We start from the raw sequence: 21551 nt of genomic DNA, 5'->3' as shown, positions 1-21551 counted from the left end.
ATCCATGTAAAGGAGAAGAAAGTGGGAAAGTTTAATTTTTCTCTGGTCTCAAGCCCTAGCTATAATTGTCCATTTATTGTCTTCTCTTCAGAGTCCTTCTAGATTCACCTTGTGCCCATTATGCTTTTCACCACTTTGTATATCCTTTAAAATTGTTTCTGTAACTCTTAGGGTAGTAAATCTTGAGTGGACACTTACAAGATTATTGCAGATGTTGAGCACCACCAGCTCAAAATTGTAATATTCATCCTTTAGGAAATATGATGTTGACCATTTTAATTCTGAGGCACAGATTTTTAATGTATATTTACACGCCTGTGAAGCAGAAAAAGTCAGTAAAGATCCATTCCATCTGGTGTTATATAAAACACTGTGATTCTCTGCAAAACTAAGAAAAACAAAATTTCAGGACTTACTTTAACTACTTTTTCCTCTGTATCTTCCAAAAACAGGATCAGAGGCACCAAGCCTGCATAAACCACATTGTTTAGCATCCATGTGTATTGACTCATGTCCATGAGTAACTGACCAAAGTGGTGAATGGCCATACTCCGAATACCTTCATTGCCCTAAAACATGCACACAGAAAAGACCTCATTTGAGGATATATATACACACACACACTGTACATATATACTAACATATAGTATGCATATATATACACACATGCACTATACAGTATATATATTTATATCATGTATATACACTATATATGATGTGTATATATGTGTGTGTATATATTTATCATTTGTTTTTAGAAAAGATTCGCCTTGGGTCTAAGAAGTCACCTCTTCTTCTGATTTTATTTTATTTTATTTTTTATTTATTTTTTTTTCCAGTGGAGTTGAATTTTTTTTTTCTTTTTTTTTTTATTAAATTTTAAAATCTTTAATTCTTACATGTGTTCCCAAACATGAAACCCCCTCCCACCTCCCTCCCCATAACATCTCTGTGGGTGATCCCCATGCACCAGCCCCAAGCATGCTGTATCCTGCGTCAGACATAGACTGGCGATTCAATTCTTACATGATAGTATACATTATAGAATGCCATTCTCCCAAATCATCCCGCCCTCTCCCTCTCCCTCTGAGTCCAAAAGTCCGTTATACACAGCTGTGTCTTTTTTCCTGTCTTGCATACAGGGTCGTCATTGCCATCTTTCTAAATTCCATATATATGTGTTAGTATACTGTATTGGTGTTTTTCTTTCTGGCTTACTTCACTCTGTATAATCGGCTCCAGTTTCATCCATCTCATCAGAACTGATTCCAATGAATTCTTTTTAACGGCTGAGTAATACTCCATTGTGTACATGTACCAAAGCTTTCTTATCCATTCATCTGCTGATGGACATCTAGGTTGTTTCCATGTCCTGGCTATTATAAACAGTGCTGCGATGAACATTGGGGTACATGTGTCTCTTTCAATTCTGGTTTCCTCGGTGTGTATGCCCAGGAGTGGGATTGCTGGGTCATAAGGTAGTTCTATTTGCAATTTTTTAAGGAATCTCCACACTGTTCTCCATAGTGGCTGTACTAGTTTGCATTCCCACCAACAGTGTAGGAGGGTTCCCTTTTCTCCACACCCTCTCCAGCATTTATTGCTTGCAGATTTTTGGATCGCAGCCATTCTGACTGGTGTGAAGTGGTACCTCATTGTGGTTTTGATTTGCATTTCTCTGATAATGAGTGATGTTGAGCATCTTTTCATGTGTTTGTTAGCCATCCGTATGTCTTCTTTGGAGAAATGTCTATTTAGTTCTTTGGCCCATTTTTTGATTGGGTCGTTTATTTTTCTGGAATTGAGCTGCATAAGTTGCTTGCATATTTTTGAGATTAGTTGTTTGTCAGTTGCTTCATTTGCTATTATATTCTCCCATTCAGAAGGCTGTCTTTTCACCTTGCGTATATTTTCCTTTGTTGTGCAGAAGCTTTTAATTTTAATTAGATCCCATTTGTTTATTTTTGCTTTTATTTCCAGAATTCTGGGAGGTGGATCATAGAGGATCCTGCTGTGATTTATGTCTGAGAGTGTTTTGCCTATATTCTCCTCTAGGAGTTTTATAGTTTCTGGTCTTACATTTAGATCTTAAAATAAGACTTACTTACCAAAATTCATATTACATGAAAGAAAATCCCCTGTGAAAAGTAAGCTTCTTAAATTTAGGAAGATAGTATTTAATAACATACTAAAGATATGACTGGGGATGGTCTTGATCACTGTCTCCTGTACAATGTCATGAACCTCCATCCATAGTTTTTACTCCTTGGAAGAAAAGCTATGACCAACCTAGACAAGCATATTAAAACGCAGAGACATTACTTTGCTAGTAACAGTCCATCTAGTCAAAGCTATAGTTTTTTCAGTAGCCATGTATGGATGTGACAGTTGAACCATAAAGAAAGCTTAGAGCCAAAGAATTGATGCTTTTGAACTGTGGTGTTGAAGAAGACTCTTATGAGTCCTTTGGACTGCAAGGAGATCAAACCAGTCAATCCTAAAGGAAATCAGTCCTGAATATTCATTGGAAGGACTGATGATGAAGCTGAAACTCCAATACTTTGGTCACCTGATGCGAAGAACTGACTCATTGGAAAAGACCCTGATTCTGGGAAAGATTGAAGGCTGGAGGGGAAGGGGATGACAGAGGATGAGATGGTTGGATGGCATCACCAACCTGATGGACATGCGTTTGAGCAAGCTTTGGGAGTTGGTGATGGACAGGGAAGCCTGGCATGCTGTAGTCCATAGGGTTGCAAAGAGTTGGACACGACTGAGCAACTGAACTGAACTGAAAAATATAACATGTGAAAATCCATATAACTTGGAGGTAATTTCTATCAAAGTACTTAGGGTAATGTAACCACGATGTATTCAAATGCTGGAGGCCTTTACAGAATTGCTGCTGAATACCAACGCGAGTTCTTTGTGTACTGGCATAATACTAGGTTTCCAAGGGTTTACTTAGTCCAAATAGGAATTGGATTATAAGGATTCTAGAAGAGAAAAATTACAAGTCAGAGGAAGAGGTTAATTTTTAAAAAATATAATATCACTTCCAGTTTTTTAAAAAATATTATTCCATTCTGAAGATAAGTATTTATATGGACATACTAATTATCAGCTGTATGAACTTGTTCTAATATTCACTTCAGTTTGCCTCAGTTTGCTTATATGTAAACTGGATAATAGTAATAGAGTTGTCTTCTAGTGAAAGTGAAAGTTGCTCAGTCATGTCCGACTCTTTGCAACCCATGGACTATTCAGTCCGTGGAATTCTCCAGGCCAGAATACTGTAGTAAGTAGCCTTTCCCTTCTCCAGGGGACCTTCCCAACCCAGCGATTGAACCCAGGTCTCCCACATTGCAGGTGGATTCTTTACCTGCTGAGCCACAAGAGAAGCCCAAGAGAGTTGTCTAGAGAATTATATGAAATTGTCCATGTAAATCCCTTAGAATAATGCCTGGTGTACAGTAAATGCTCAATAAATTTTAGCCAGTGTTATTATTACTATTATTATCATTATAAAAATCTTTTCTGGCACTGTTTCCTCTTTCTATAATTTAATAATATTGAGCCCTTTTTCAATGAAATTTGCAGAACTAATAAGAAGTTACAAATTTTGGCAAGATAATTTACTATGACACAATTCTCTGGTTCACAAACAACTCATCAAAGGAGTCTTTAAAAACAAATATATTTCTCATAGCATACCAACATGTTCTTGTTTATTAAAATACTATATTTTTAATAAACTATACATTTGCCATAAATACTACACATTTACTATAAAAATGAGAATTTTCAAAACACACAACTTTCTGATCACAGACTTTCTAATTAATGTTTTCTATGATAATAAATTAATTTGGGGTATTACACATGTCAACTCTAATACCCATAATATGCCTGCTACTCACTCTGTTTTATGGATGATGCACTAACAGACTGAGCCACTTGCTCAAGATTTCACAGCTAGTCAGTGGCAGCACAAGGATTTGAACCTAGAAATTCCAGATTCAGGGCTAACAAATATAGCCACGAAACTACAATTCCTCTTTCATCTAAGAATAAAGGCTACATTTTGACTCTCATTTCCTATGGTCAGACTTCTGTAGTTTAAACACAAACATACAGGGCTTTCCTGGTGGCTCTGTGGTAAAGAATCTGCCTACCAATGCAGGAGACATGGGTTCGATCCCTGATCTGGGAAGATCTCACATGCCACGGAGCAACTAAGCCTGTGAGTCACAATTAGCCTGTGCTCTAGAGCCCAGGAGCCACAGCAACTGAGCCCATGTACAGCAACAACTGAAGCCCACGTGCCCTAAAGCCCATACTCTGAAACAAGAGAGGAAACCACAGTGAGAAGACTGTGCAGTGCAACTAGAGTATAGCCCCCTGCTTGCTACAACTAGAGAGAAGCCTGAGCAGTACGGAAGACCCAGCACAACCAAAAATAAGTGGAGAGTTGGACTGTGAAGAAGGCTGAGCGCCGAAGAATTGATGCTTTTGAACTGTGGTGTTGGAGAAGACTCTTGAGAGTCCCTTGGACTGCAAGGAGATCCAACCAGTCCATTCTGAAGGAGATCAACCCTGGGATTTCTTTGGAAGGAATGATGCTAAAGCTGAAACTACAATACTTTGGCCACCTCATGCAAAAAGTTGACTCATTGGAAAAGACTCTGATGCTGGGAGGGATTGGGGGCAGGAGGAGAAGGGGACGACAGAGGATGAGATGGCTGGATGGCATCACGGACTCGATGGACATGAGTCTGAGTGAACTCCGGGAGATGGTGATGGACAGGGAGGCCTGGCGTGCTGTGATTCATGGGGTCGCAAAGAGTCAGACACGACTGAGCGACTGAACTGAACTGAACTGAAAATTTTTAAAGTGTGTAAAAACACATATACAAACTTAGAGCTTACTTGGTTAATATTATTATCTCTGAAAAACAAATGGCAGATCTGCAGATCTGCCTGCCTTCTGTTCAGTTATTCTGGAATGTAATATCATTGCCTTAGCTGGTGCTTCAGCTGAATGATGAAACCTAATGATCTCACATATCTGTACAACTCACATGATCCATCAGTGGACAGTAGCTGGAGGCAATTCTGGTAGACAGGGAGGAGTAGGTCACCTTGTCCAGTTTGTCTAAAAGTTTTCTGAGGGTTATCAAGGCCCGGATTACAACCGTCGTGTCTTTGGAAAGGAAGGCATCCAAGATGGATGTTAATAAACTGCAGACATTTTCTATCTATGTATAAGAGAAAGAAAATAGTGGGAATTAGGAACTAGAAGGAGACTTGAGGTAGCATTTGATACGCACACCTCTGAGTTTGGGCAGCATGCAGTGATGTGCTGGGGCTGGCTTACGGGAATCAATTGTCAAAAAAAGTCACTATTAAAAATTTAAATTTTAAAAATTTAGAAATAAATAAAAACAATGGTAGTAAATACTCAAGACTCATTTCTTCCTATTTCTTTTGCTAAATTTGCTAAATTTTTCTGCCTTTCAGGATGTTTATATGTATTGTGTCTGTATGGTGCAAATATTAGCTAATAATGTGCTACTGTGCATCTCTGCCCAGATCCATGTTTACTGATGTCCCTTTGATAGATTGAAATCAGCGATGGTGGGAGTATTTACACCAGGGAATAAGTGGCCTTATTTTCACAGAGTTGATTGTTTAATAAATATTTACCAACATGCCATTGGCAGTACTAACATCTAAACTAGATGACAATGGCCTGTTTGGACATGAGAGCCACTGAGCTCCTGAGCTAAGTTGTGGGCCTCAATTGCAGATCAGAGACATGCAGAATATCAAGCCATTAGAACATGAAAAAGAGGCATCAAAAAACAAAAAGGCTGGAAAGAAAAGAAGTAAAAGGAATAAATACTATTTGCCAAAGTAATAGCCAGAAGACACTTGTGTCATGCAGGAAAACTGAGTCCTTACTAGTAGATGGTATGTGAAACCTCAATCCAGACCACTTTCTACTGTGTCTCTCTTGGTCAGAGCACTAGACAAGGCAATAAATAATTTTCTATTTACAATTCATACTATTGACTTCTATGATTTATCTAAAGCCAATAAACTATGTCTTACTTCATTCTAAATGCAAAATGAGTGCCCACTGACTGTCTTTAAGCTTTCAGAGACTATTCTTAATAGATATACTAGGATTTATTAAATTTATTATTAAATCAGTAACAATTTATGGAATATCTACAGTCTCAGCATTGTGCAAGGTACTTTGGAATTTGCAAGTGAATTACAAAACTTAGGAGTATGCTTTGATGTACTCTTCTGGGAAGGCAAGCAGTATTCACATAACCGTGGGAAATGATATAGGATAGTAGTTCTCTGGTTTAGCCTGTATTAGAATCACCTGGCTAAAGCCTTTGACTGTGGATCACAACAAACTGTGGAAAATTCTTCAAGAGATGGGGATATCAGACCACCTCACCTGCCTCCTGAGAAATCTGTATGCAGGTCAAGAAGCAACAGTTAGAAATGGACATGGAACAAAAGACTGGTTCCAGATCAGGAAAGGAGTACGTCAAGGCTGTATATTGTCACCCTGCTTATTTAATTTCTATGCGGAGTACATCATGCAAAATGCTGGGATGGATGAAGCAAAAGCTGGAATCAAGACTGCAGGGAGAAATATCAATAACCTCAGATACACAGATGACACCACCCTTATGGCAGAAAGCAAAGAGGAACTAAAGAGCCTCTTGATGAAAGTGAGAGAGGAGAGTGAAAAAGTTGGCTTAAAACTCAACATTCAGAAAACTAAGATCAGGGCATCCAGTCCCATCACTTCATGGCAAATAGATGGGGAAACAATGGAAACAGTGACAGACTTTATTTTCTTGGGCTCTAAAATCACTGTACATGGTAATGGCATCCTTGAAATTAAAAGACACTTACTCCTTAGAAGAAAAGCTATGACCAACATAGACAGCATATTAAAAAGCAGAGACATTACTTTGCCGACAAAGGGCCATCTAGTCAAAGCTATGGTTTTTCCAGTAGTCATCTATGGATGAGAGATTTGGACCATAAAGAAAGCTGAGTGCCAAAGAATTGATGCTTTTGACCTGTGGTGTTAGAAAAGACTCTTAAGAGTCCCTTGGACTGCAAGGAGATGAAACCAGTCCATCCTAAAGGAAATCAGTCCTGAATATTCATTGGAATGCTGATGCTGAAGCTGAAACTCCAATACTTTGGCCACCTGATGTGAAGAACTGACTCATTTGAAAAGACCCTGTTGCTGGGAAAGATAGAAGGCAGAATGAGAAGGGGACAACAGAGGATGAGTTGGTTGGATGGCATCACCAACTCAACAGACATGATTTTAAGCAACTCCGGGAGTTGGTGATGGACAGAGAAGCCTGGCATACTGCAGTCTATGGATTTGCAAAGAATCAGACATGACTGAGTGACTGAACCAAACTGAACTGAGGATCACCAGAGGAATTTTGAAGTCATAGGTTGGTGGGCACAACCTCTAGGATTTCTGATTCCATAGGCCTGTGATAGGACCTGAAAATGTACATTTTTAACAAGTTTCCAAGAGGCGCTGATGCTGTTAGTTTCAGAGTCATAGGTAGAGAGCCAAAAATATAAATATTATATAAGCAATTGCTTATAGTTGGTGTGGCTCTGATAGGGGTCAGGCTGCTAGAAAGCAGAATATTCAGTGAAATTTGACTTGAGATAATCATTGAAAAATAAGAAAAATGTTAATGTGTGAAGGAGGAAAGTATTATAAAGGAAGAAAAAACTTGAACAAATGCTCTGAGACAGGAATTAATGTGTATTCATGTGTGTATGTTGGAGTGAAAAATAACTTACAGACATGTGGTTTAGACTGTAACAAGAGTGTTGATGTAGGACAATTTTGATAAGTCCTGAGTGTAGTGAATAATCTTCTGGAAAAATATATATAAGTTGATAAAGCCTATTGACAACACATCCTTTCAATTCAACTCAGTTTCCTTATTGATAAAATCTTGACTTGGTTTTGTTTTAGTGATGTATAAACTAAAAATAATCAGTGTTTTGTCAGTAGTCCGACTCTTTGCAACCCCATGGACTGTAGCCTACCAGGCTCCTCCCTCCATGGGATTCTCCAGGCAAGAGCACTGGAGTGGGTTGCCATTTCCTTCTCCAGGGGATCTTCCTGACCCAGGGATCGTACCCTGGTCTCCTGCATTCCAGGCAGACACTTTAACCTCTGTCGTGTCGTGCAGTTGTGTCCAACTCTTTGCGACCCCATGGACACCAGGCTCCTCCGTCCATGGGATTTTCTAGGCAAGAGTACTGGAGTGGGTTGCCATTTCCTTCTCCAGTAATGATATTGAGTTATATCAAATCTCAGATCATAACTTTGAATGCTGGCAGACACAAATCACATACACACGCATACCTCATTGATAACTGGTGCCATACTGGCAATTTTCTGAAGGCTCAGTTTGCAAACTGCAGGATCGGGGTCATTGACCCAGTTTCTGAAGAGAACCAAAAATTTTTCTGGGAATGGGTCCTTGAAGAAATTGTTGAGAAGCTAAAAGAAAACAGTTAATTTCGTAGATGGAATAAAGGCCAAGCATGATTTTTTTGCTTCAGCAATAAAAATCACGAGATGTTTAGTAAAACGAATACAAATCACACTAAAACTCTAAATACAGACACATACTTTTACTTCACATATATTTCTGGGCCCATAGAGGGAAGGAGAAGTAGCAGATATAATAGGAAATATGTGATTTGTTATATACATATGATGAAAGAAAATTTCATCATATCTACATATAGATATGATGAAATAAATTTTTACATATAGGATAATAGAGTTTATGTTGACTTTTTATACTTTCATGCTGCCTCCTCTTTATCTTACCTGGAAAACCTTAATAGCAGTTATATGTTTATTTATTCATTTTCTACCATGTAATGCATACCATGGGCTTCCCTGGTGGCTCAGATGGTAAAGAATCTGCCTGCAGTGCAGGAGCATGCGTGTGTGCTAAGTCACTTCAGTTGTGTCTGACTCTTTGTGGCCCTATGGACTGTAGCCCGCCAGGCTCCTCAGCCCAGGGGATTCTCCAGGCAAGAATACTGGAGTAGGTTGCTGTGCCCTACTCCAGGGATCTTCCCAAGTCAAAGATCGAACCCGTGTCTCTTATGTCTCCTGTGTTGACAGGCAGGTTCTTTACGTCTAGCATCATCTGGGAACCCAGGAGACCCAGGTTCAATCACTGGGTCCAGAATATCCCTTGGAGAAGGGCATAGGAACCTACTCTTGTATTCTTGCCTGGAGAATCCCATGGACAGAAGAGTCTGGCCTGCTACAGTCCATGGGGTTGCAGAGAGTTGGACATGACTAAGCAACTAACACTTTCACTTTCAATGCATATCATAATCTTAAAATTATAGTATCAACACGTATAATATCAATAAACCCTCTGAGGGGGGGAAATATTTCTTTACAGATTTTTTTTAATCTTTGTGTTTTATCTCACTAATGATGTTTAAAATACCATGTTCATATGTTACTCAATATCCTCCACAAATCTGTGGGGTGTGTGTGTGTGTGCATGTGTGAAAGAGAGAGAATTGTATAATTCATTAAGAAAAAACTAAGGTCACAGTAGCTGAATGGATAAAGATCAGGGTATTCATATATGAAACTTTATAAATAATAATATTTTTAAAATGTTCAACCTCTCTGAAGGTTTTATCAGTAAGAACAAATCAAATCACCCTCAGGACATCCATTCTGCCTCTCACATTGGAGAGCTTGCCCACGGGGGTGAAGTGCTATGGAATGAGCTCACCAATGAACTATGTGGGGAGCACTGATGGCCCTGCCTTCCAGTTAACCGTCCCCAGCCTGAGAATGTTTATGTCGCTAAGTTTTGTCCGACTCTTCTGTGACCCCATGGACTGTAGCCCACCAGGCTCCTCTGTTCATGGGATTTCCCAGGCAAGAACACTGGACTGAGTTGCCATTTCCTTTTCCAGATACTCTTCTTGACCCAGAGATCAAATCTGCATCTCCTGCATTGGCAGGCAGATTCTTTACCACTGAGACACCAGGGAAGCCCAAGAATGCATACACTTTAGTTATTATTGCAAATTCTTGGAATCTATTATAAGAAAATAAAATACCAAAAGAAAGAGAATTTAGGCACAAAGATGTAAACTTAATTGCTATTTACAGTAGTAGGAAACTAGAAATAACAAATATTAATATATGGCATGGGCATTGGTAATACTATCTTAGGTATCATTGGCTGAGAAGACCATAACAAGGTAAAATACATAGAATAACTAAAGGCCAAGGGGCTGCTCAGAATAACTAAAGGCCAAGGGGCTGCATAGTTGAACTGGAAAGTTGACAATTGCCCAGAAGTTCTAAATAGAGAAAGCAGTGGAAGACTGTGGTCATTGCTGATTTCCTGGAAGGACAGTCATGTGATTCTCCAATTTTATTACATCCATAATATAATATTACATCAAGTAAGTATTACATCCATGATTAGAGAGACAACTAGGATTCATTCAACATTATCAGGCATATTAATGATGCTCATATATATTTTATATAGTCAGTATGTTTATTTTTTATTTGTTTTTTTTCAGGCTCAAGGATTCTTATTTTATTCAAAGGATTGTATGCCATTACTGTCAATCCTTTTGATGATCAGATTGTCATAGGTTTTCCTGGGGATGCTCCTTCAAGCTGGCTTCTGTGTCCTTTTGACCCATTCTGTCATTTTTTAAGTAAGTCTAGCAGAACAGGGTGTTCCAGATTCATCGCGTACATTCCCTGGAATCAACCATTCCTACAGGGAACCTGTGTTCCTTTTTGTGGGAAATGTATTTAGAAACCAAGATCTGAGGAGTAGAGATACTCACAACTTCTAGGCCTTTCTGAGCTAAGAAATTTCTTTTCTCCCTCCCTCCATCCTTTTTTATCTCCCCCACCACCTGTCTTTCTCTTCATCCATCTATTTATGTTAAAAACCTGAACTCATCTGTTTTATTTGAGATAGAAATTAAAAACGAATAGTAGGTGTAAATTTCTTTTAACTGTGTTATTGTATGGGAGGGATTTTGTATGTTATGTTTAGACCGATTTGGTATTTGTACAATAAAAATAACGAGTCACAAAATAAAATATGAGAGATTCAAATGTATTAAGCAAGTTTGAAAAACATAGATGATTTGCTATTGCAATGTTACGTTAAACTAATTCTGAAAGCTTTAGAAGTACATACTATAGTATAGGAGTATGCCTTTGTAATTTATTAACTATTTTGCTATGAAGTTTGAAATCATGTCAAACTTTGGGAAATATTTAGCATCATACCTTAGATTGAAACTTGTATATTATATATTACTTTTAGGGAAGATTAGATTTCATTTAGTTAATTTCATTTAATAGAATTTTCTACATGCTTTTTGTAAGCAAAAAGCTTCAATTTGCTTAATGTTTTATGGCATTCCAATATTTGATGTAATGTTCATGTACAAAGTGATACAGTTCTATATCTTCATGTTACCCAGTTATTTAGTCCATTCTTTTTTTTTCCTCCATGCAGTCTGAAGTCTCATTTAGATTCAAAGGTTACCTAGCACCTTTAGTAAACTCAATTATCTAGATACTTTAACAAGCATGCAGAGATATATGAATTAGTGCTACAAAAATAATTAGTTTGCACAATTCACCCCCCTTCAAAGGTCAACTTCTGAAACAGTCTAAAGGGACAACCCTCTCATAATCCAAATCTATCTTCACCTTATCCCCTCAGCTTCAGATATCTGTTATTGTCTTAACTTTTGGTAAGAATCAGTATTTGGAGAGGGAGATAAAACATTGGAGTGTTGATTTAAGCTTGGATTATCAAAGGAAATGAGAACCTAGTTATTCACAGTCTCCTAGTGAAACTCACTTCAGTGAGGAATATTATTGTGATGACACTGTCTTCTGACCTTCTAGGACCTTCTACAGCGAGTTTGTAGAGATAATGCAATGTCTCTGGAAACTGTGGAAAGTTATATTCACTGAGAGTTCTGTAAAGGAGAATAAGGCACTGAGTTAGCAAAGAAGATAAAAACACTTTCTGCATCAGTATATGCTAATGGTAGAAAAGGGAAAACCATTAGCCTTATATTTTGTATCATGCAGATAAAAAGAATATTCTCAAATATCCCTTTATCCAAGGTAAACTGCAGCCCCATTATGAATTCTATGCAGACTCTGGGGAGTTTTATATACCTGGATCACTGATAATATCTCTGTCCTTAACATTACTCCTCTTTCCTGTTTCTCCTATCCTGTGTCACAGTACAGACTGCCCTATGTTACTGCAAGCTCCCATCCATGCCTGACCAAAAGGAGAAAAAATAAATAATGCAAAATAAATATCTTGACAATCAAAGATGACCACACAGGTTCAGTTCAGTGCAGTTCAACTCAGTTGCTCAGTCGTGTCCGACTCTATGCGACCCCATGAATCGCAGCACGCCAGGCCTCCCTGTCCATCACCAACTCCTGGAGTTTACTCAGACTCACATCCATCAAGTCAGTGATGCCATCCAGCCATCTCATCCTCGGTCGTCCCCTTCTCCTCCTGCCCCCAATCCCTCCCAGCATCAGAGTCTTTTCCAATGAGTCAACTCTTTGCATGAGGTGGCCAAAGTACTGGAGTTTCAGCTTTAGCATCATTCCTTCCAAAGAAATCCCAGGGCTGATCTCCTTCAGAATGGACTGGTTGGATCTCCTTGCAGTCCAAGGGACTCTCAAGAGTCTTCTCCAACACCACAGTTCAAAAGCATCAATTCTTTGGCGCTCAGCCTTCTTCACAGTCCAACTCTCACATCCATACGTGACCACTGGAAAAACCATAGCCTTGGCTAGATGGACCTTAGTCAGCAAAGTAATGTCTCTGCTTTTGAATATGCTATCTAGTTTGGTCATAACTTTCCTCCCAAGGAGTAAGCATCTTTTAATTTCATGGCTGACAGGTTACATTGGTAGTTTTAGACCAAATCATTCCTTTGAATGATATAATTAAGAAACTATCCTGGGAGATATCCTAGGTTATTAAGGAGAAGAGGTGGTGAGCCCTGATTCACTGAGCCATTCTCTATAAGACACCTGGGCCAGTGACCAGGCTCACAGTTATTCCAACATGCTGGCCTCGATCAGATTGGCAGGACTAGGAAGAATCATGTAACAGAGCTTCGATCTGAAGATTCCAGGTAGAGAAGCACTGAAGTGTTGTTGTTCAGTTGCTATTTTGCATCTGACTTTTTGCGACCCCATGGACTATAGCATACAGTCTTCTTTGTCCCCCATTATCTCCTGGAGTTTGCTCAAACTCATGTCCATTGAGTTGGTGATACCATCCAACCATCTCATCCTCTGTCATCCCCTTCTCCCTGATCTCAGTCTTTCCCAGCATCAGGGTCTTTGTCTGATGCTCAAATTTGAATGTGCATACAGATCAATCAGGGATCTTGCTAAAATGCAGCTTCTGGTTAGTAGGTTTGGAGAGGGCCTTGAGATTCTGCATATTTCACTCCCAGGTGATGCTCTTGGTATTGGTATGTGGACGATGCTTTGAGTAAGAAGATTCAAATGTACTAAGGTACTGATGATAGAATGATTCTATCTGTAGGATGGAAAGGTACCACCTTTTGTTTTTATATAAAATATGTTCTTGAAATCTATGTGCAAATAAAATGTTGGTTTAAAAGCACCAAGAGTCCAGAAACCATATGCACTGTACTTTCTGAGTCAGTCACAACTTCAAATGGTCTACTAAGTTGTCAAGGCCATGTATCGTGATTCTTGATCAGAAAATCTGATTCCTGTAATCAGAAGCTTGCTATTCACTGGTGGATTAGCTAGAAAAAGAACTATGGTACAAGTAAAAGCCCTTTTCTATTATACTTTCCCGAATTTATCTGTCTCATTGGGCACAGGTTTATATCAGACCTCTTTTAAGTGGGAGCACACTTATAACCATCTGATGTCTATAGAGCAGAAATCAGCCAACAACAGAGGAAGGAAGCAGCAGATTCCCCTCTAGTTCTCCTTATCTGAAAGAGAAGCTTGTTGGGTAGAGGAAGGATAATTTGGTATCTATCTCATTAGCTAAGAAAGCAAGGCAAGGAAAAGTAAACCCCCCCTCAAAAATAAGTGAAAAAGTAGGAGTTGAACCACAATTCAGATTATTAAGAGAGATTTGGAAGTTTGGAGTGGATACTGACTGTGTTCCCACATGGCTCAGTTGAAGAAAGATGAAACAGGTGGGAAAGAGACAGAACATTTCTCAAAGCCCCTGTTCTTACTTGGCCACAAGGTAGACTCCATGATGGTGAAACAGCACTTGGGAAAACTGGTTCCAGCAGTTCTTTCTCTTTAAAGCAGTATCCACCTCTTGAAGTCCAGAACAATTTAGCAGAACTCTCAGGGCATCCCGGGCATACCTAAGGGCCCAAAGAAGAGGAGAGTCATCACCTGGCAGTAGCCATTACATAACTAAATACAAATGACTTGCCTTTTCTACGATGGGCAGGATGCTGATTTTGGGAAAGGGGATGCTTCAAAGGAAAATAGCACTAAATGGTCTTCATCTCTGCTGATTAACAGGGTGTGGGATGTGGAGTTAAACTGAAATTGTAGCATATAAAATCTAGGATGAATAATAGAGCAGCATACTCGTTTATTAAAAGCTTATTAGCAAAAGATGCTTAATGATGTGAAAGCATGCTAAAGGTGCTTGTTGATTGTCTTCTTTGGATGCTTTAAATAAATAGAATATATTCTTACCTACTGGAGATGATTTGGTATATGTCTGCTTGAAAGAGAGTGGATTATATTAGCATACTTAATATCTTAATGGGACAGATTGTGTTTGAGAGTCCTGCCTGGCTTCGATGAGGGCAAATAGCAGACAGTTGGGTCTAGATTACCCTGCACAGTAGCAAAGCTAACTGTAATCTCTTGGGCAAAAGAGGAAAGCTGAATTTACCTTATGTGGACAGAATGACAGGCTTCCCAGGTGGCACTAGCGGTAAAAAACCCAGTTTCCAATGCAGGAGACATAAGAGATGTGGGTTCAAACCCTGGGTTGGGAAGATCCCCTGGAGGAGAGCATGGCAACCCACTCCAGTATTCTTGCCTGGAGAATCCCATGGAGAGAATTTCCTGGTGGGCTATATAGTCCATGGGGTTGCAAAGAGTCAGACACGACTGAAGTGACTGAGCGTGCATGCACACATGGACAGAATGGCAGCATGCTATCATAAGCCCACGCATCCTATCACCAACCACAAGGCAACTGTACATTTCACAAAACACATTTGGGCGTATTATTTCACCTGACACCTAATTTACCCTGAGAGATCACTATCAGAGGAAATGGCGGAGCTAGTACATGTCCAGCTTTGGACCTGCTGCTCCTCCCTACGCTTTCTGTGTGTGGTGTCCCTTCGGGGCAGGAATAAACTGTGTTTTGTGGGAGTGATTTTTTTTTATACACTACAGACACATTTGGGGAAGGTCCTAGCTTACTTTGAGGTACTTAGGGTAATTACTTTTCCAAAGGCATCCTACCCTTCAAAGGGGAGAAAACTGTAATAAATGAATATACTGCACACGGGATTCTGTAGTTCCAAAGGAGCCCAAAGGAGTAGAGATATTCGACAGCTGGAGTGCATTTCTTATTCAGTCTGAAACAACCCCTAGTATCTCACAAAGGCCTTTCTTCTGTCATCAGTCTCCGGTTGCTGCTGTAAAAGAGTTGAAGCATGAGGGCCATCAAAAGCTGGGGGAAAAACTGGGCCACCGCTTTCTTGTAAGGACCAAGAGGCAGTAATGTGCACAGGGCCTGGGATGCCTGTAACGGAAAGGTTTGGCGTCAAGAATGTAACCATCTCCCTTTAAACCCAGTCAGCAGTGATGAGGGATGTGGAAAGGGAGGGACTCTGCAACCCTTCCCCCAACTTCCTTGAAGGAAACCTGAAGCGAGCATGCATACTCGTTCATTCAATAATGGTCACTAAGTCCATTCTGAAGCAGGAACCGTGCCAAGAATTTTCTGGCCATGGGCTCCTAAAGCACTATCAACAGTGCCTGACTGCCAAACCGGCAGGAAGCAAGCTGATTCCCAAGAAGGACACAGATCCCCAGACTCCATGCCAATGTGGTTAATAATGCAGGTCCTCCCACGCTTCAACAATCCAGGACAGTGAAATATTTAAAGGGGGCGGGGCATACCAGGTCACTAACAAATTGTTTGGTGCCCTGACCACTACAATACCTACAATATCAGAGAAACATATCTCACCACCTCATGTTTGTGGAACATTATCCATTTTTTCCTATTATATCTCTGTAAGACTTGAATTTACTCTCAGGAGTGCCAGTGTGGGTGCTTGGGAGATATATAATGATGGCATGAATGAGATTAGGCCTTCACGTGCCTATCAAGTCTATGTGACCTGACTGGTGGCTACCTCTCCGATACCATCTCCTACACTTTCACCCTTGCTTAGTTCTCTCCAAATGTTTTGACCTTGCTTCGATAACATACCAGGTAAACCCCCATCGCTACATGGCTTTTGCCCTTCTGTCTCTCTAGGACTCTCATGCCCAGGTACCTGCAAGGATCACTCCCTCACCTCCTTCAGGTCTTTGATTAGATTACTATAGTAGAGAGACCTGCCCTGAGCAATTTACCGAAACCCTCCCAGCCACTTCTTTTTCTTACCCTGCTTTATATCTCTTCTAAGCTTTGTATCATCTGACATATGACAAATTTTTTGGTTCATTGTCTCTGTCTCTTACAAGACTGTAAGCTTTGTGATCATGGATGTGCACCGAGTGAATGAATGAATGAATGAGAGCCAAACTGTGTCAAGGAACCATGACTGAGTCTGTGGGCAGATAGGAATTTTCATGATTAAGAAAACAATGACAACAAATGGAAATTACTCATTGTGTTATTTACCGCCACAGGCATCATATTCGTAGTGTCGAGAGAGAAATGTTTTCTTTCTGTTGTTATTTTCTCCATTTCTCTAGGCTTTCCTTTCAGTATCAACAAGATTGTCTTCAGTACATGGGGGACCACACTTGACTCAGAACCGGCTGCATACCACATCAGTATCAAAATGCTGCAAACACAACCCCCGACCCCCAATCATGAGAATCATGCACTTTTCATTTTCTGCTCAACAGTGTGACTCAAATCAGGAAAACAATCTTGGTTTTACGTGTTTACAGAGCAAAGAAACTTCAGACAAGTCCAAAACAAACTGATATTCCCATTCCCAAATGATCCCATTAAGATTTTTGTCCTTGAAAACAAAGGAAGAATTTTAATAAAGGTCTTATGGAAAATACAGTCTCTCAGTCTGCAAGTTCATTTCCTACTGTTATTTAAATATCTGTCCAGCTCAAAGTCAGGAACTGATCACCTTCTGTACCCCATACCCTTCGTTCCATCTTGTGACCTTGTTTGTCCAGCGATAATTGAATATTTTAAAACTGGTATCGATATACAAATTAACATATACGTAAATAAATCCATGTGAAAAGCTAGAAGGTAATTAAATAAAAAGCTACATAACTTAAAAATTAAAAAGTTAAATTTAAAAACTAAGCCATTTCCCCAAATGTCACATATCTAATCAGCTCACCAGATGTGACTAGAATCCCAGCTTCTCAGCCTCCAATTCCCAAGTTCCTTTCCCTACATACCTGCTACTCTTCAAGATTATTCTTATTGTTGCTCATTTTAAAAACAGTCCTCTGTGTTGGTATACTCTTGATACCTTGTGAAGCCATGCTGAGTTCTGAACTCTGTTGCTCATTCTCTCTGCATTTGGGTTCTTAATATGGGGCCCTGGTCCTGCAGAACATGGACATACTCAGCTCTCTAGAACCCTAGTACCAAGTGCTTTTGTCTGCAAGGCTTATTCATAGAACCATGCTTAGAACCACATGGACATCAAATCTTTCAAGGCCTCTTCCTTTACCTCTTGATTGTATCTTCTGGCTGACCAGATCTTTCTGTTTCTCCGTTTAAGATTACCTTCAAATTCCAGTCTTTTTTACGTCCATCCTCACCTACTACTGCACAAGACCTCCTGGTGACCAGTTTAATAAAGTTCATCTAATTCTAATTAGGTTTGCTTTCTGTACCTTCTCAATTCATACTGTTCATGATGGACCCATTGGCCGCTTTTATCTTATATTCATGTGGGTATATTCACTCTCCTCAACAAAATGCTTGAAGGCTGGGAATACTTTACACACAGTGGGTACTCAGTTCCTACCTAAACAAGAAAACACCGAGTCCTATGAATATTTTTACTTTTCAAGAATTGCCTAAGTAGTAAAATACTTTGTGAATTTAAGCTTCCTTAAAAAATGCTATCTCCAATTAAAATAAATAAATTTATATTTTAAAAACTGCTATCTCTCAGTTGAAAAAAGTCAACAACAACAAGAACAACCAACAAAAAACCAACAAACTTGGTTGGCTTGTTGATTGTCTACTGTGTGTCATGTATTTTATGAAGCTGTACATACTGTATATGATCTTAGTTAAGCCTTACAATCATCCCATGTGGTGTAAAAATAGACATTATCCTTCAGGGAAAAAAGAAATGAGGTCTGACCTGCCCTGCTCTCTCTGACTCTCAAGACTGAACAAACCCTGCAGGAGGGATCTTACTCATCTGCTGGTACCGGATAGTCCATAAGTTGAAAGATGACCTTCTTTGGTGAAGTACGTGTCAACAAGGTGATGACCCGCAACATAGCTTCCCTCAGAATGGGAGAATCATCTCCACACAGTTGCTTATAAATAGTATCCACAATTTTAGACACCTGTAAAAGCAATTTCACAGGGCAATTACAGTCTCTTGTTCCCTAGGCAGTTATAAACCAAACATTTCTTAGACATTAAGAGTTTAGTCCTTCTCAGAATGACCAAGGCAGCAACTAACACACAAATAAACACCAATGGAAAGCATATTTATGTGCTTTTTTACATAACGAAGTGATTATTTTCATGAGAAATTAACATGCATTTATTTTTTTCCTTGACATTTTTAAAAAATATAATACTGTTTATTTGATTTCAAAAACATTTAAGTACTCCAAACATACAAACAAAATTAATAGGACATTGCAGATCATGTTTAGTACAGAGGGTTCTTGAACTTTCATTGGTGCAGTGGCTCTTGGCTTTGTTGACAATGCAGAGTTCTATGGTTTGTTTTAAAAAGTTTAAAACTACTGTACTTCAATGAAAATGAAAGTCGTTCAGTTGAGTCCAACTCTTTGTGAACCCATGGACTATACAGTCCATGGAATTCTCTAGGCCAGAATACTGGAGTGGATAGCCTTTCCCTTCTCCAAGGGATCTTCCCAACCCAGGGATCAAACCCAGGTCTCCTGCATTGCAGACAGATTTTTTTACCAGCTGAGCCACAAGGGAAGCACTTCAAAGAAAAATGATCCAAAACAAATCTCATTCCAGCTGACCCTCTCCTTTTCCACAGCTAATAATGGCAGTAGGATGCTATGTCACTATATACAAAAACAAGACAACCTTGGATGCTCACTGCAGTGTCCACAGGTCCAGTTCCACGGTGCACGCCCTGAGCTACAGCCCCTCTGGAAGGCATTGACCCACAGCCTCCACACCAAGCAAGGAACGTTAAGAGTGTATCTCAGTTGCTTTTTTTTTTAAAAATTTTTCTTTTTACTTTATTTTACTTTACAATACTGTATTGGTTTTGCCATACATTGACATGAATCCGCCACGGGTGTACATGCGTTCCCAAACATGAACCCCCCTCCCACCTCCATCCCCATAACATCTCTCTGGGTCATCCCCGTGCACCAGCCCCAAGCATGCTGTATCCTGCATCAGACATAGACTGGCGATTCGATTCTTACATGATAGTATACATGTTTCAATGCCATTCTCCCAAATCATCCCACCCTCTCCCTCTCCCTCTGAGTCCAAAAGTCTGCTATACACATCTGTGTCTTTTTTGCTGTCTTGCATACAGGGTCATCATTGCCATTTTTCTAAGTTCCATATATATGTGTTAGTATACTGTATTGGTGTTTTTCTTTCTGGCTTACTTCACTCTGTATAATCGGCTCCAGTTTCATCCATCTCATCAGAACTGATTCAAATGGATTCTTTTTAACGGCTGAGTAATACTCCATTGTGTAAATGTAATGCAGCTTTCTTATCCATTCATCTGCTGATGGACGTCTAGGTTGCTTCCATGTCCTGGCTATTGTAAACAGTGCTGCGATGAACATTGGGGTAACTGTGCTTTGTTTTTACAAACTATACATATGTACAGCTGAGAACTTGGGATTTCTAGCCAATGACCATAAAGTTAACCCATATACTTACAAATTAAAAAAAAAATGCCAGGAACATCTTTAAATGCCTTGTCATACCAACAGCAAAGTGCAGAGTGAGGAAAATATGAGAGCCTTTTCATTTTAGAACTATGTACAGTTTTGATACAGTTTCCATACAGTTTTGTACAGTTTGATACACCCATGGTCACTTCATGTAAACCACTGACAATTACTAGAACACTTTGAGAGACTAAGATATGATCATGATCCAACTGGGTAATTAAACCTAATGAGGGCAACAGACACATCTCGTGCTTGCTGCCTCCATGAGAGTCACTGCCTTCAAGTTTTATTGAGATCATAATTGACATAAAGCATTGTATAAGTTTAAAGCATATAATATAATGATTTGATGTCCATACATCATGAAATGATTACCACAATAATTTTAGCATATATCCATCACGCAAAATAAAAGGAAAAGAAAAAATATTTTCTGGTGAAGAACTCTTAGAATTTACTCTCAACAACTTTCATATATAATATACAGCAGTGTTAATTGTGCCTTAGTACTTATTTATCTTCTAACTGGAAATTACACCTCCCACCAGCCTTTGGCAAACCACAAATCCTATCTCCTTTTCTATGAATTTAATTTGTTTTTGAAATATAACCTTATTTCCTGGTGTGCAACATAGTGATTCCGTATTTCTATTTGCTACAAAATGTTTACCATGTAAATTTCTCATCTGTCATTATGTGAAGATATTACATTATTCTTGGCTACGTTTTCCACACTGTAACTTTCATCCTCATTACTCACTAGAGTCTATGTCTCCAGGTGAGTCCAAGTTGCCTCCTGTCTCTCTAGGAGGCTCTCCAAGATCAGTGTGTTTGACCCACGTTCTTTCTGAATTACTGCTTCTGCCCTGGGTCTTCGAGCATATGAATTTTACCATGTATGCTTTAAGAGTGAAGTCTTTGTTTCTTACAGCCCTCTGACTCTCCTGAAAGCAAGGCTTAGAGGCCTTCAAAATCAGATATTCTGTGAGTTCATCTTTCTGGTGCAGGACCCCCCAAGCTGAGTAGCCAAATGTGGGGTTTAGATGCCTTACTC

The 21551-nt window shown here is 39.4% G+C and overlaps 1 protein-coding gene across 1 annotated transcript in view; it reads right to left on the bottom strand.

The window, feature by feature from the left end:
• Positions 1–21551, bottom strand: part of MROH9 (maestro heat like repeat family member 9) — a 175625-nt gene that overhangs the window by 20127 nt on the left and 133947 nt on the right. The window contains exons 10-18 of the mRNA XM_068985731.1: positions 18777–18931; positions 17046–17211; positions 15790–15932; positions 14383–14520; positions 11976–12096; positions 8444–8581; positions 5082–5258; positions 417–569; positions 199–315 (exon numbers count right to left, since the gene is read on the bottom strand). Coding sequence (XP_068841832.1) covers positions 199–315; positions 417–569; positions 5082–5258; positions 8444–8581; positions 11976–12096; positions 14383–14520; positions 15790–15932; positions 17046–17211; positions 18777–18931 — 1308 coding nt within the window. The remainder of the gene's footprint in view (positions 1–198; positions 316–416; positions 570–5081; positions 5259–8443; positions 8582–11975; positions 12097–14382; positions 14521–15789; positions 15933–17045; positions 17212–18776; positions 18932–21551) is intronic.

This window comes from Capricornis sumatraensis, chromosome 14 (assembly GCF_032405125.1).
Source record: "Capricornis sumatraensis isolate serow.1 chromosome 14, serow.2, whole genome shotgun sequence".
NCBI lineage: Eukaryota > Metazoa > Chordata > Mammalia > Artiodactyla > Bovidae > Capricornis > Capricornis sumatraensis.
Note: the sequence above shows the minus strand (reverse complement) of the source record. Positions and strands in the feature narration are given on the sequence as shown.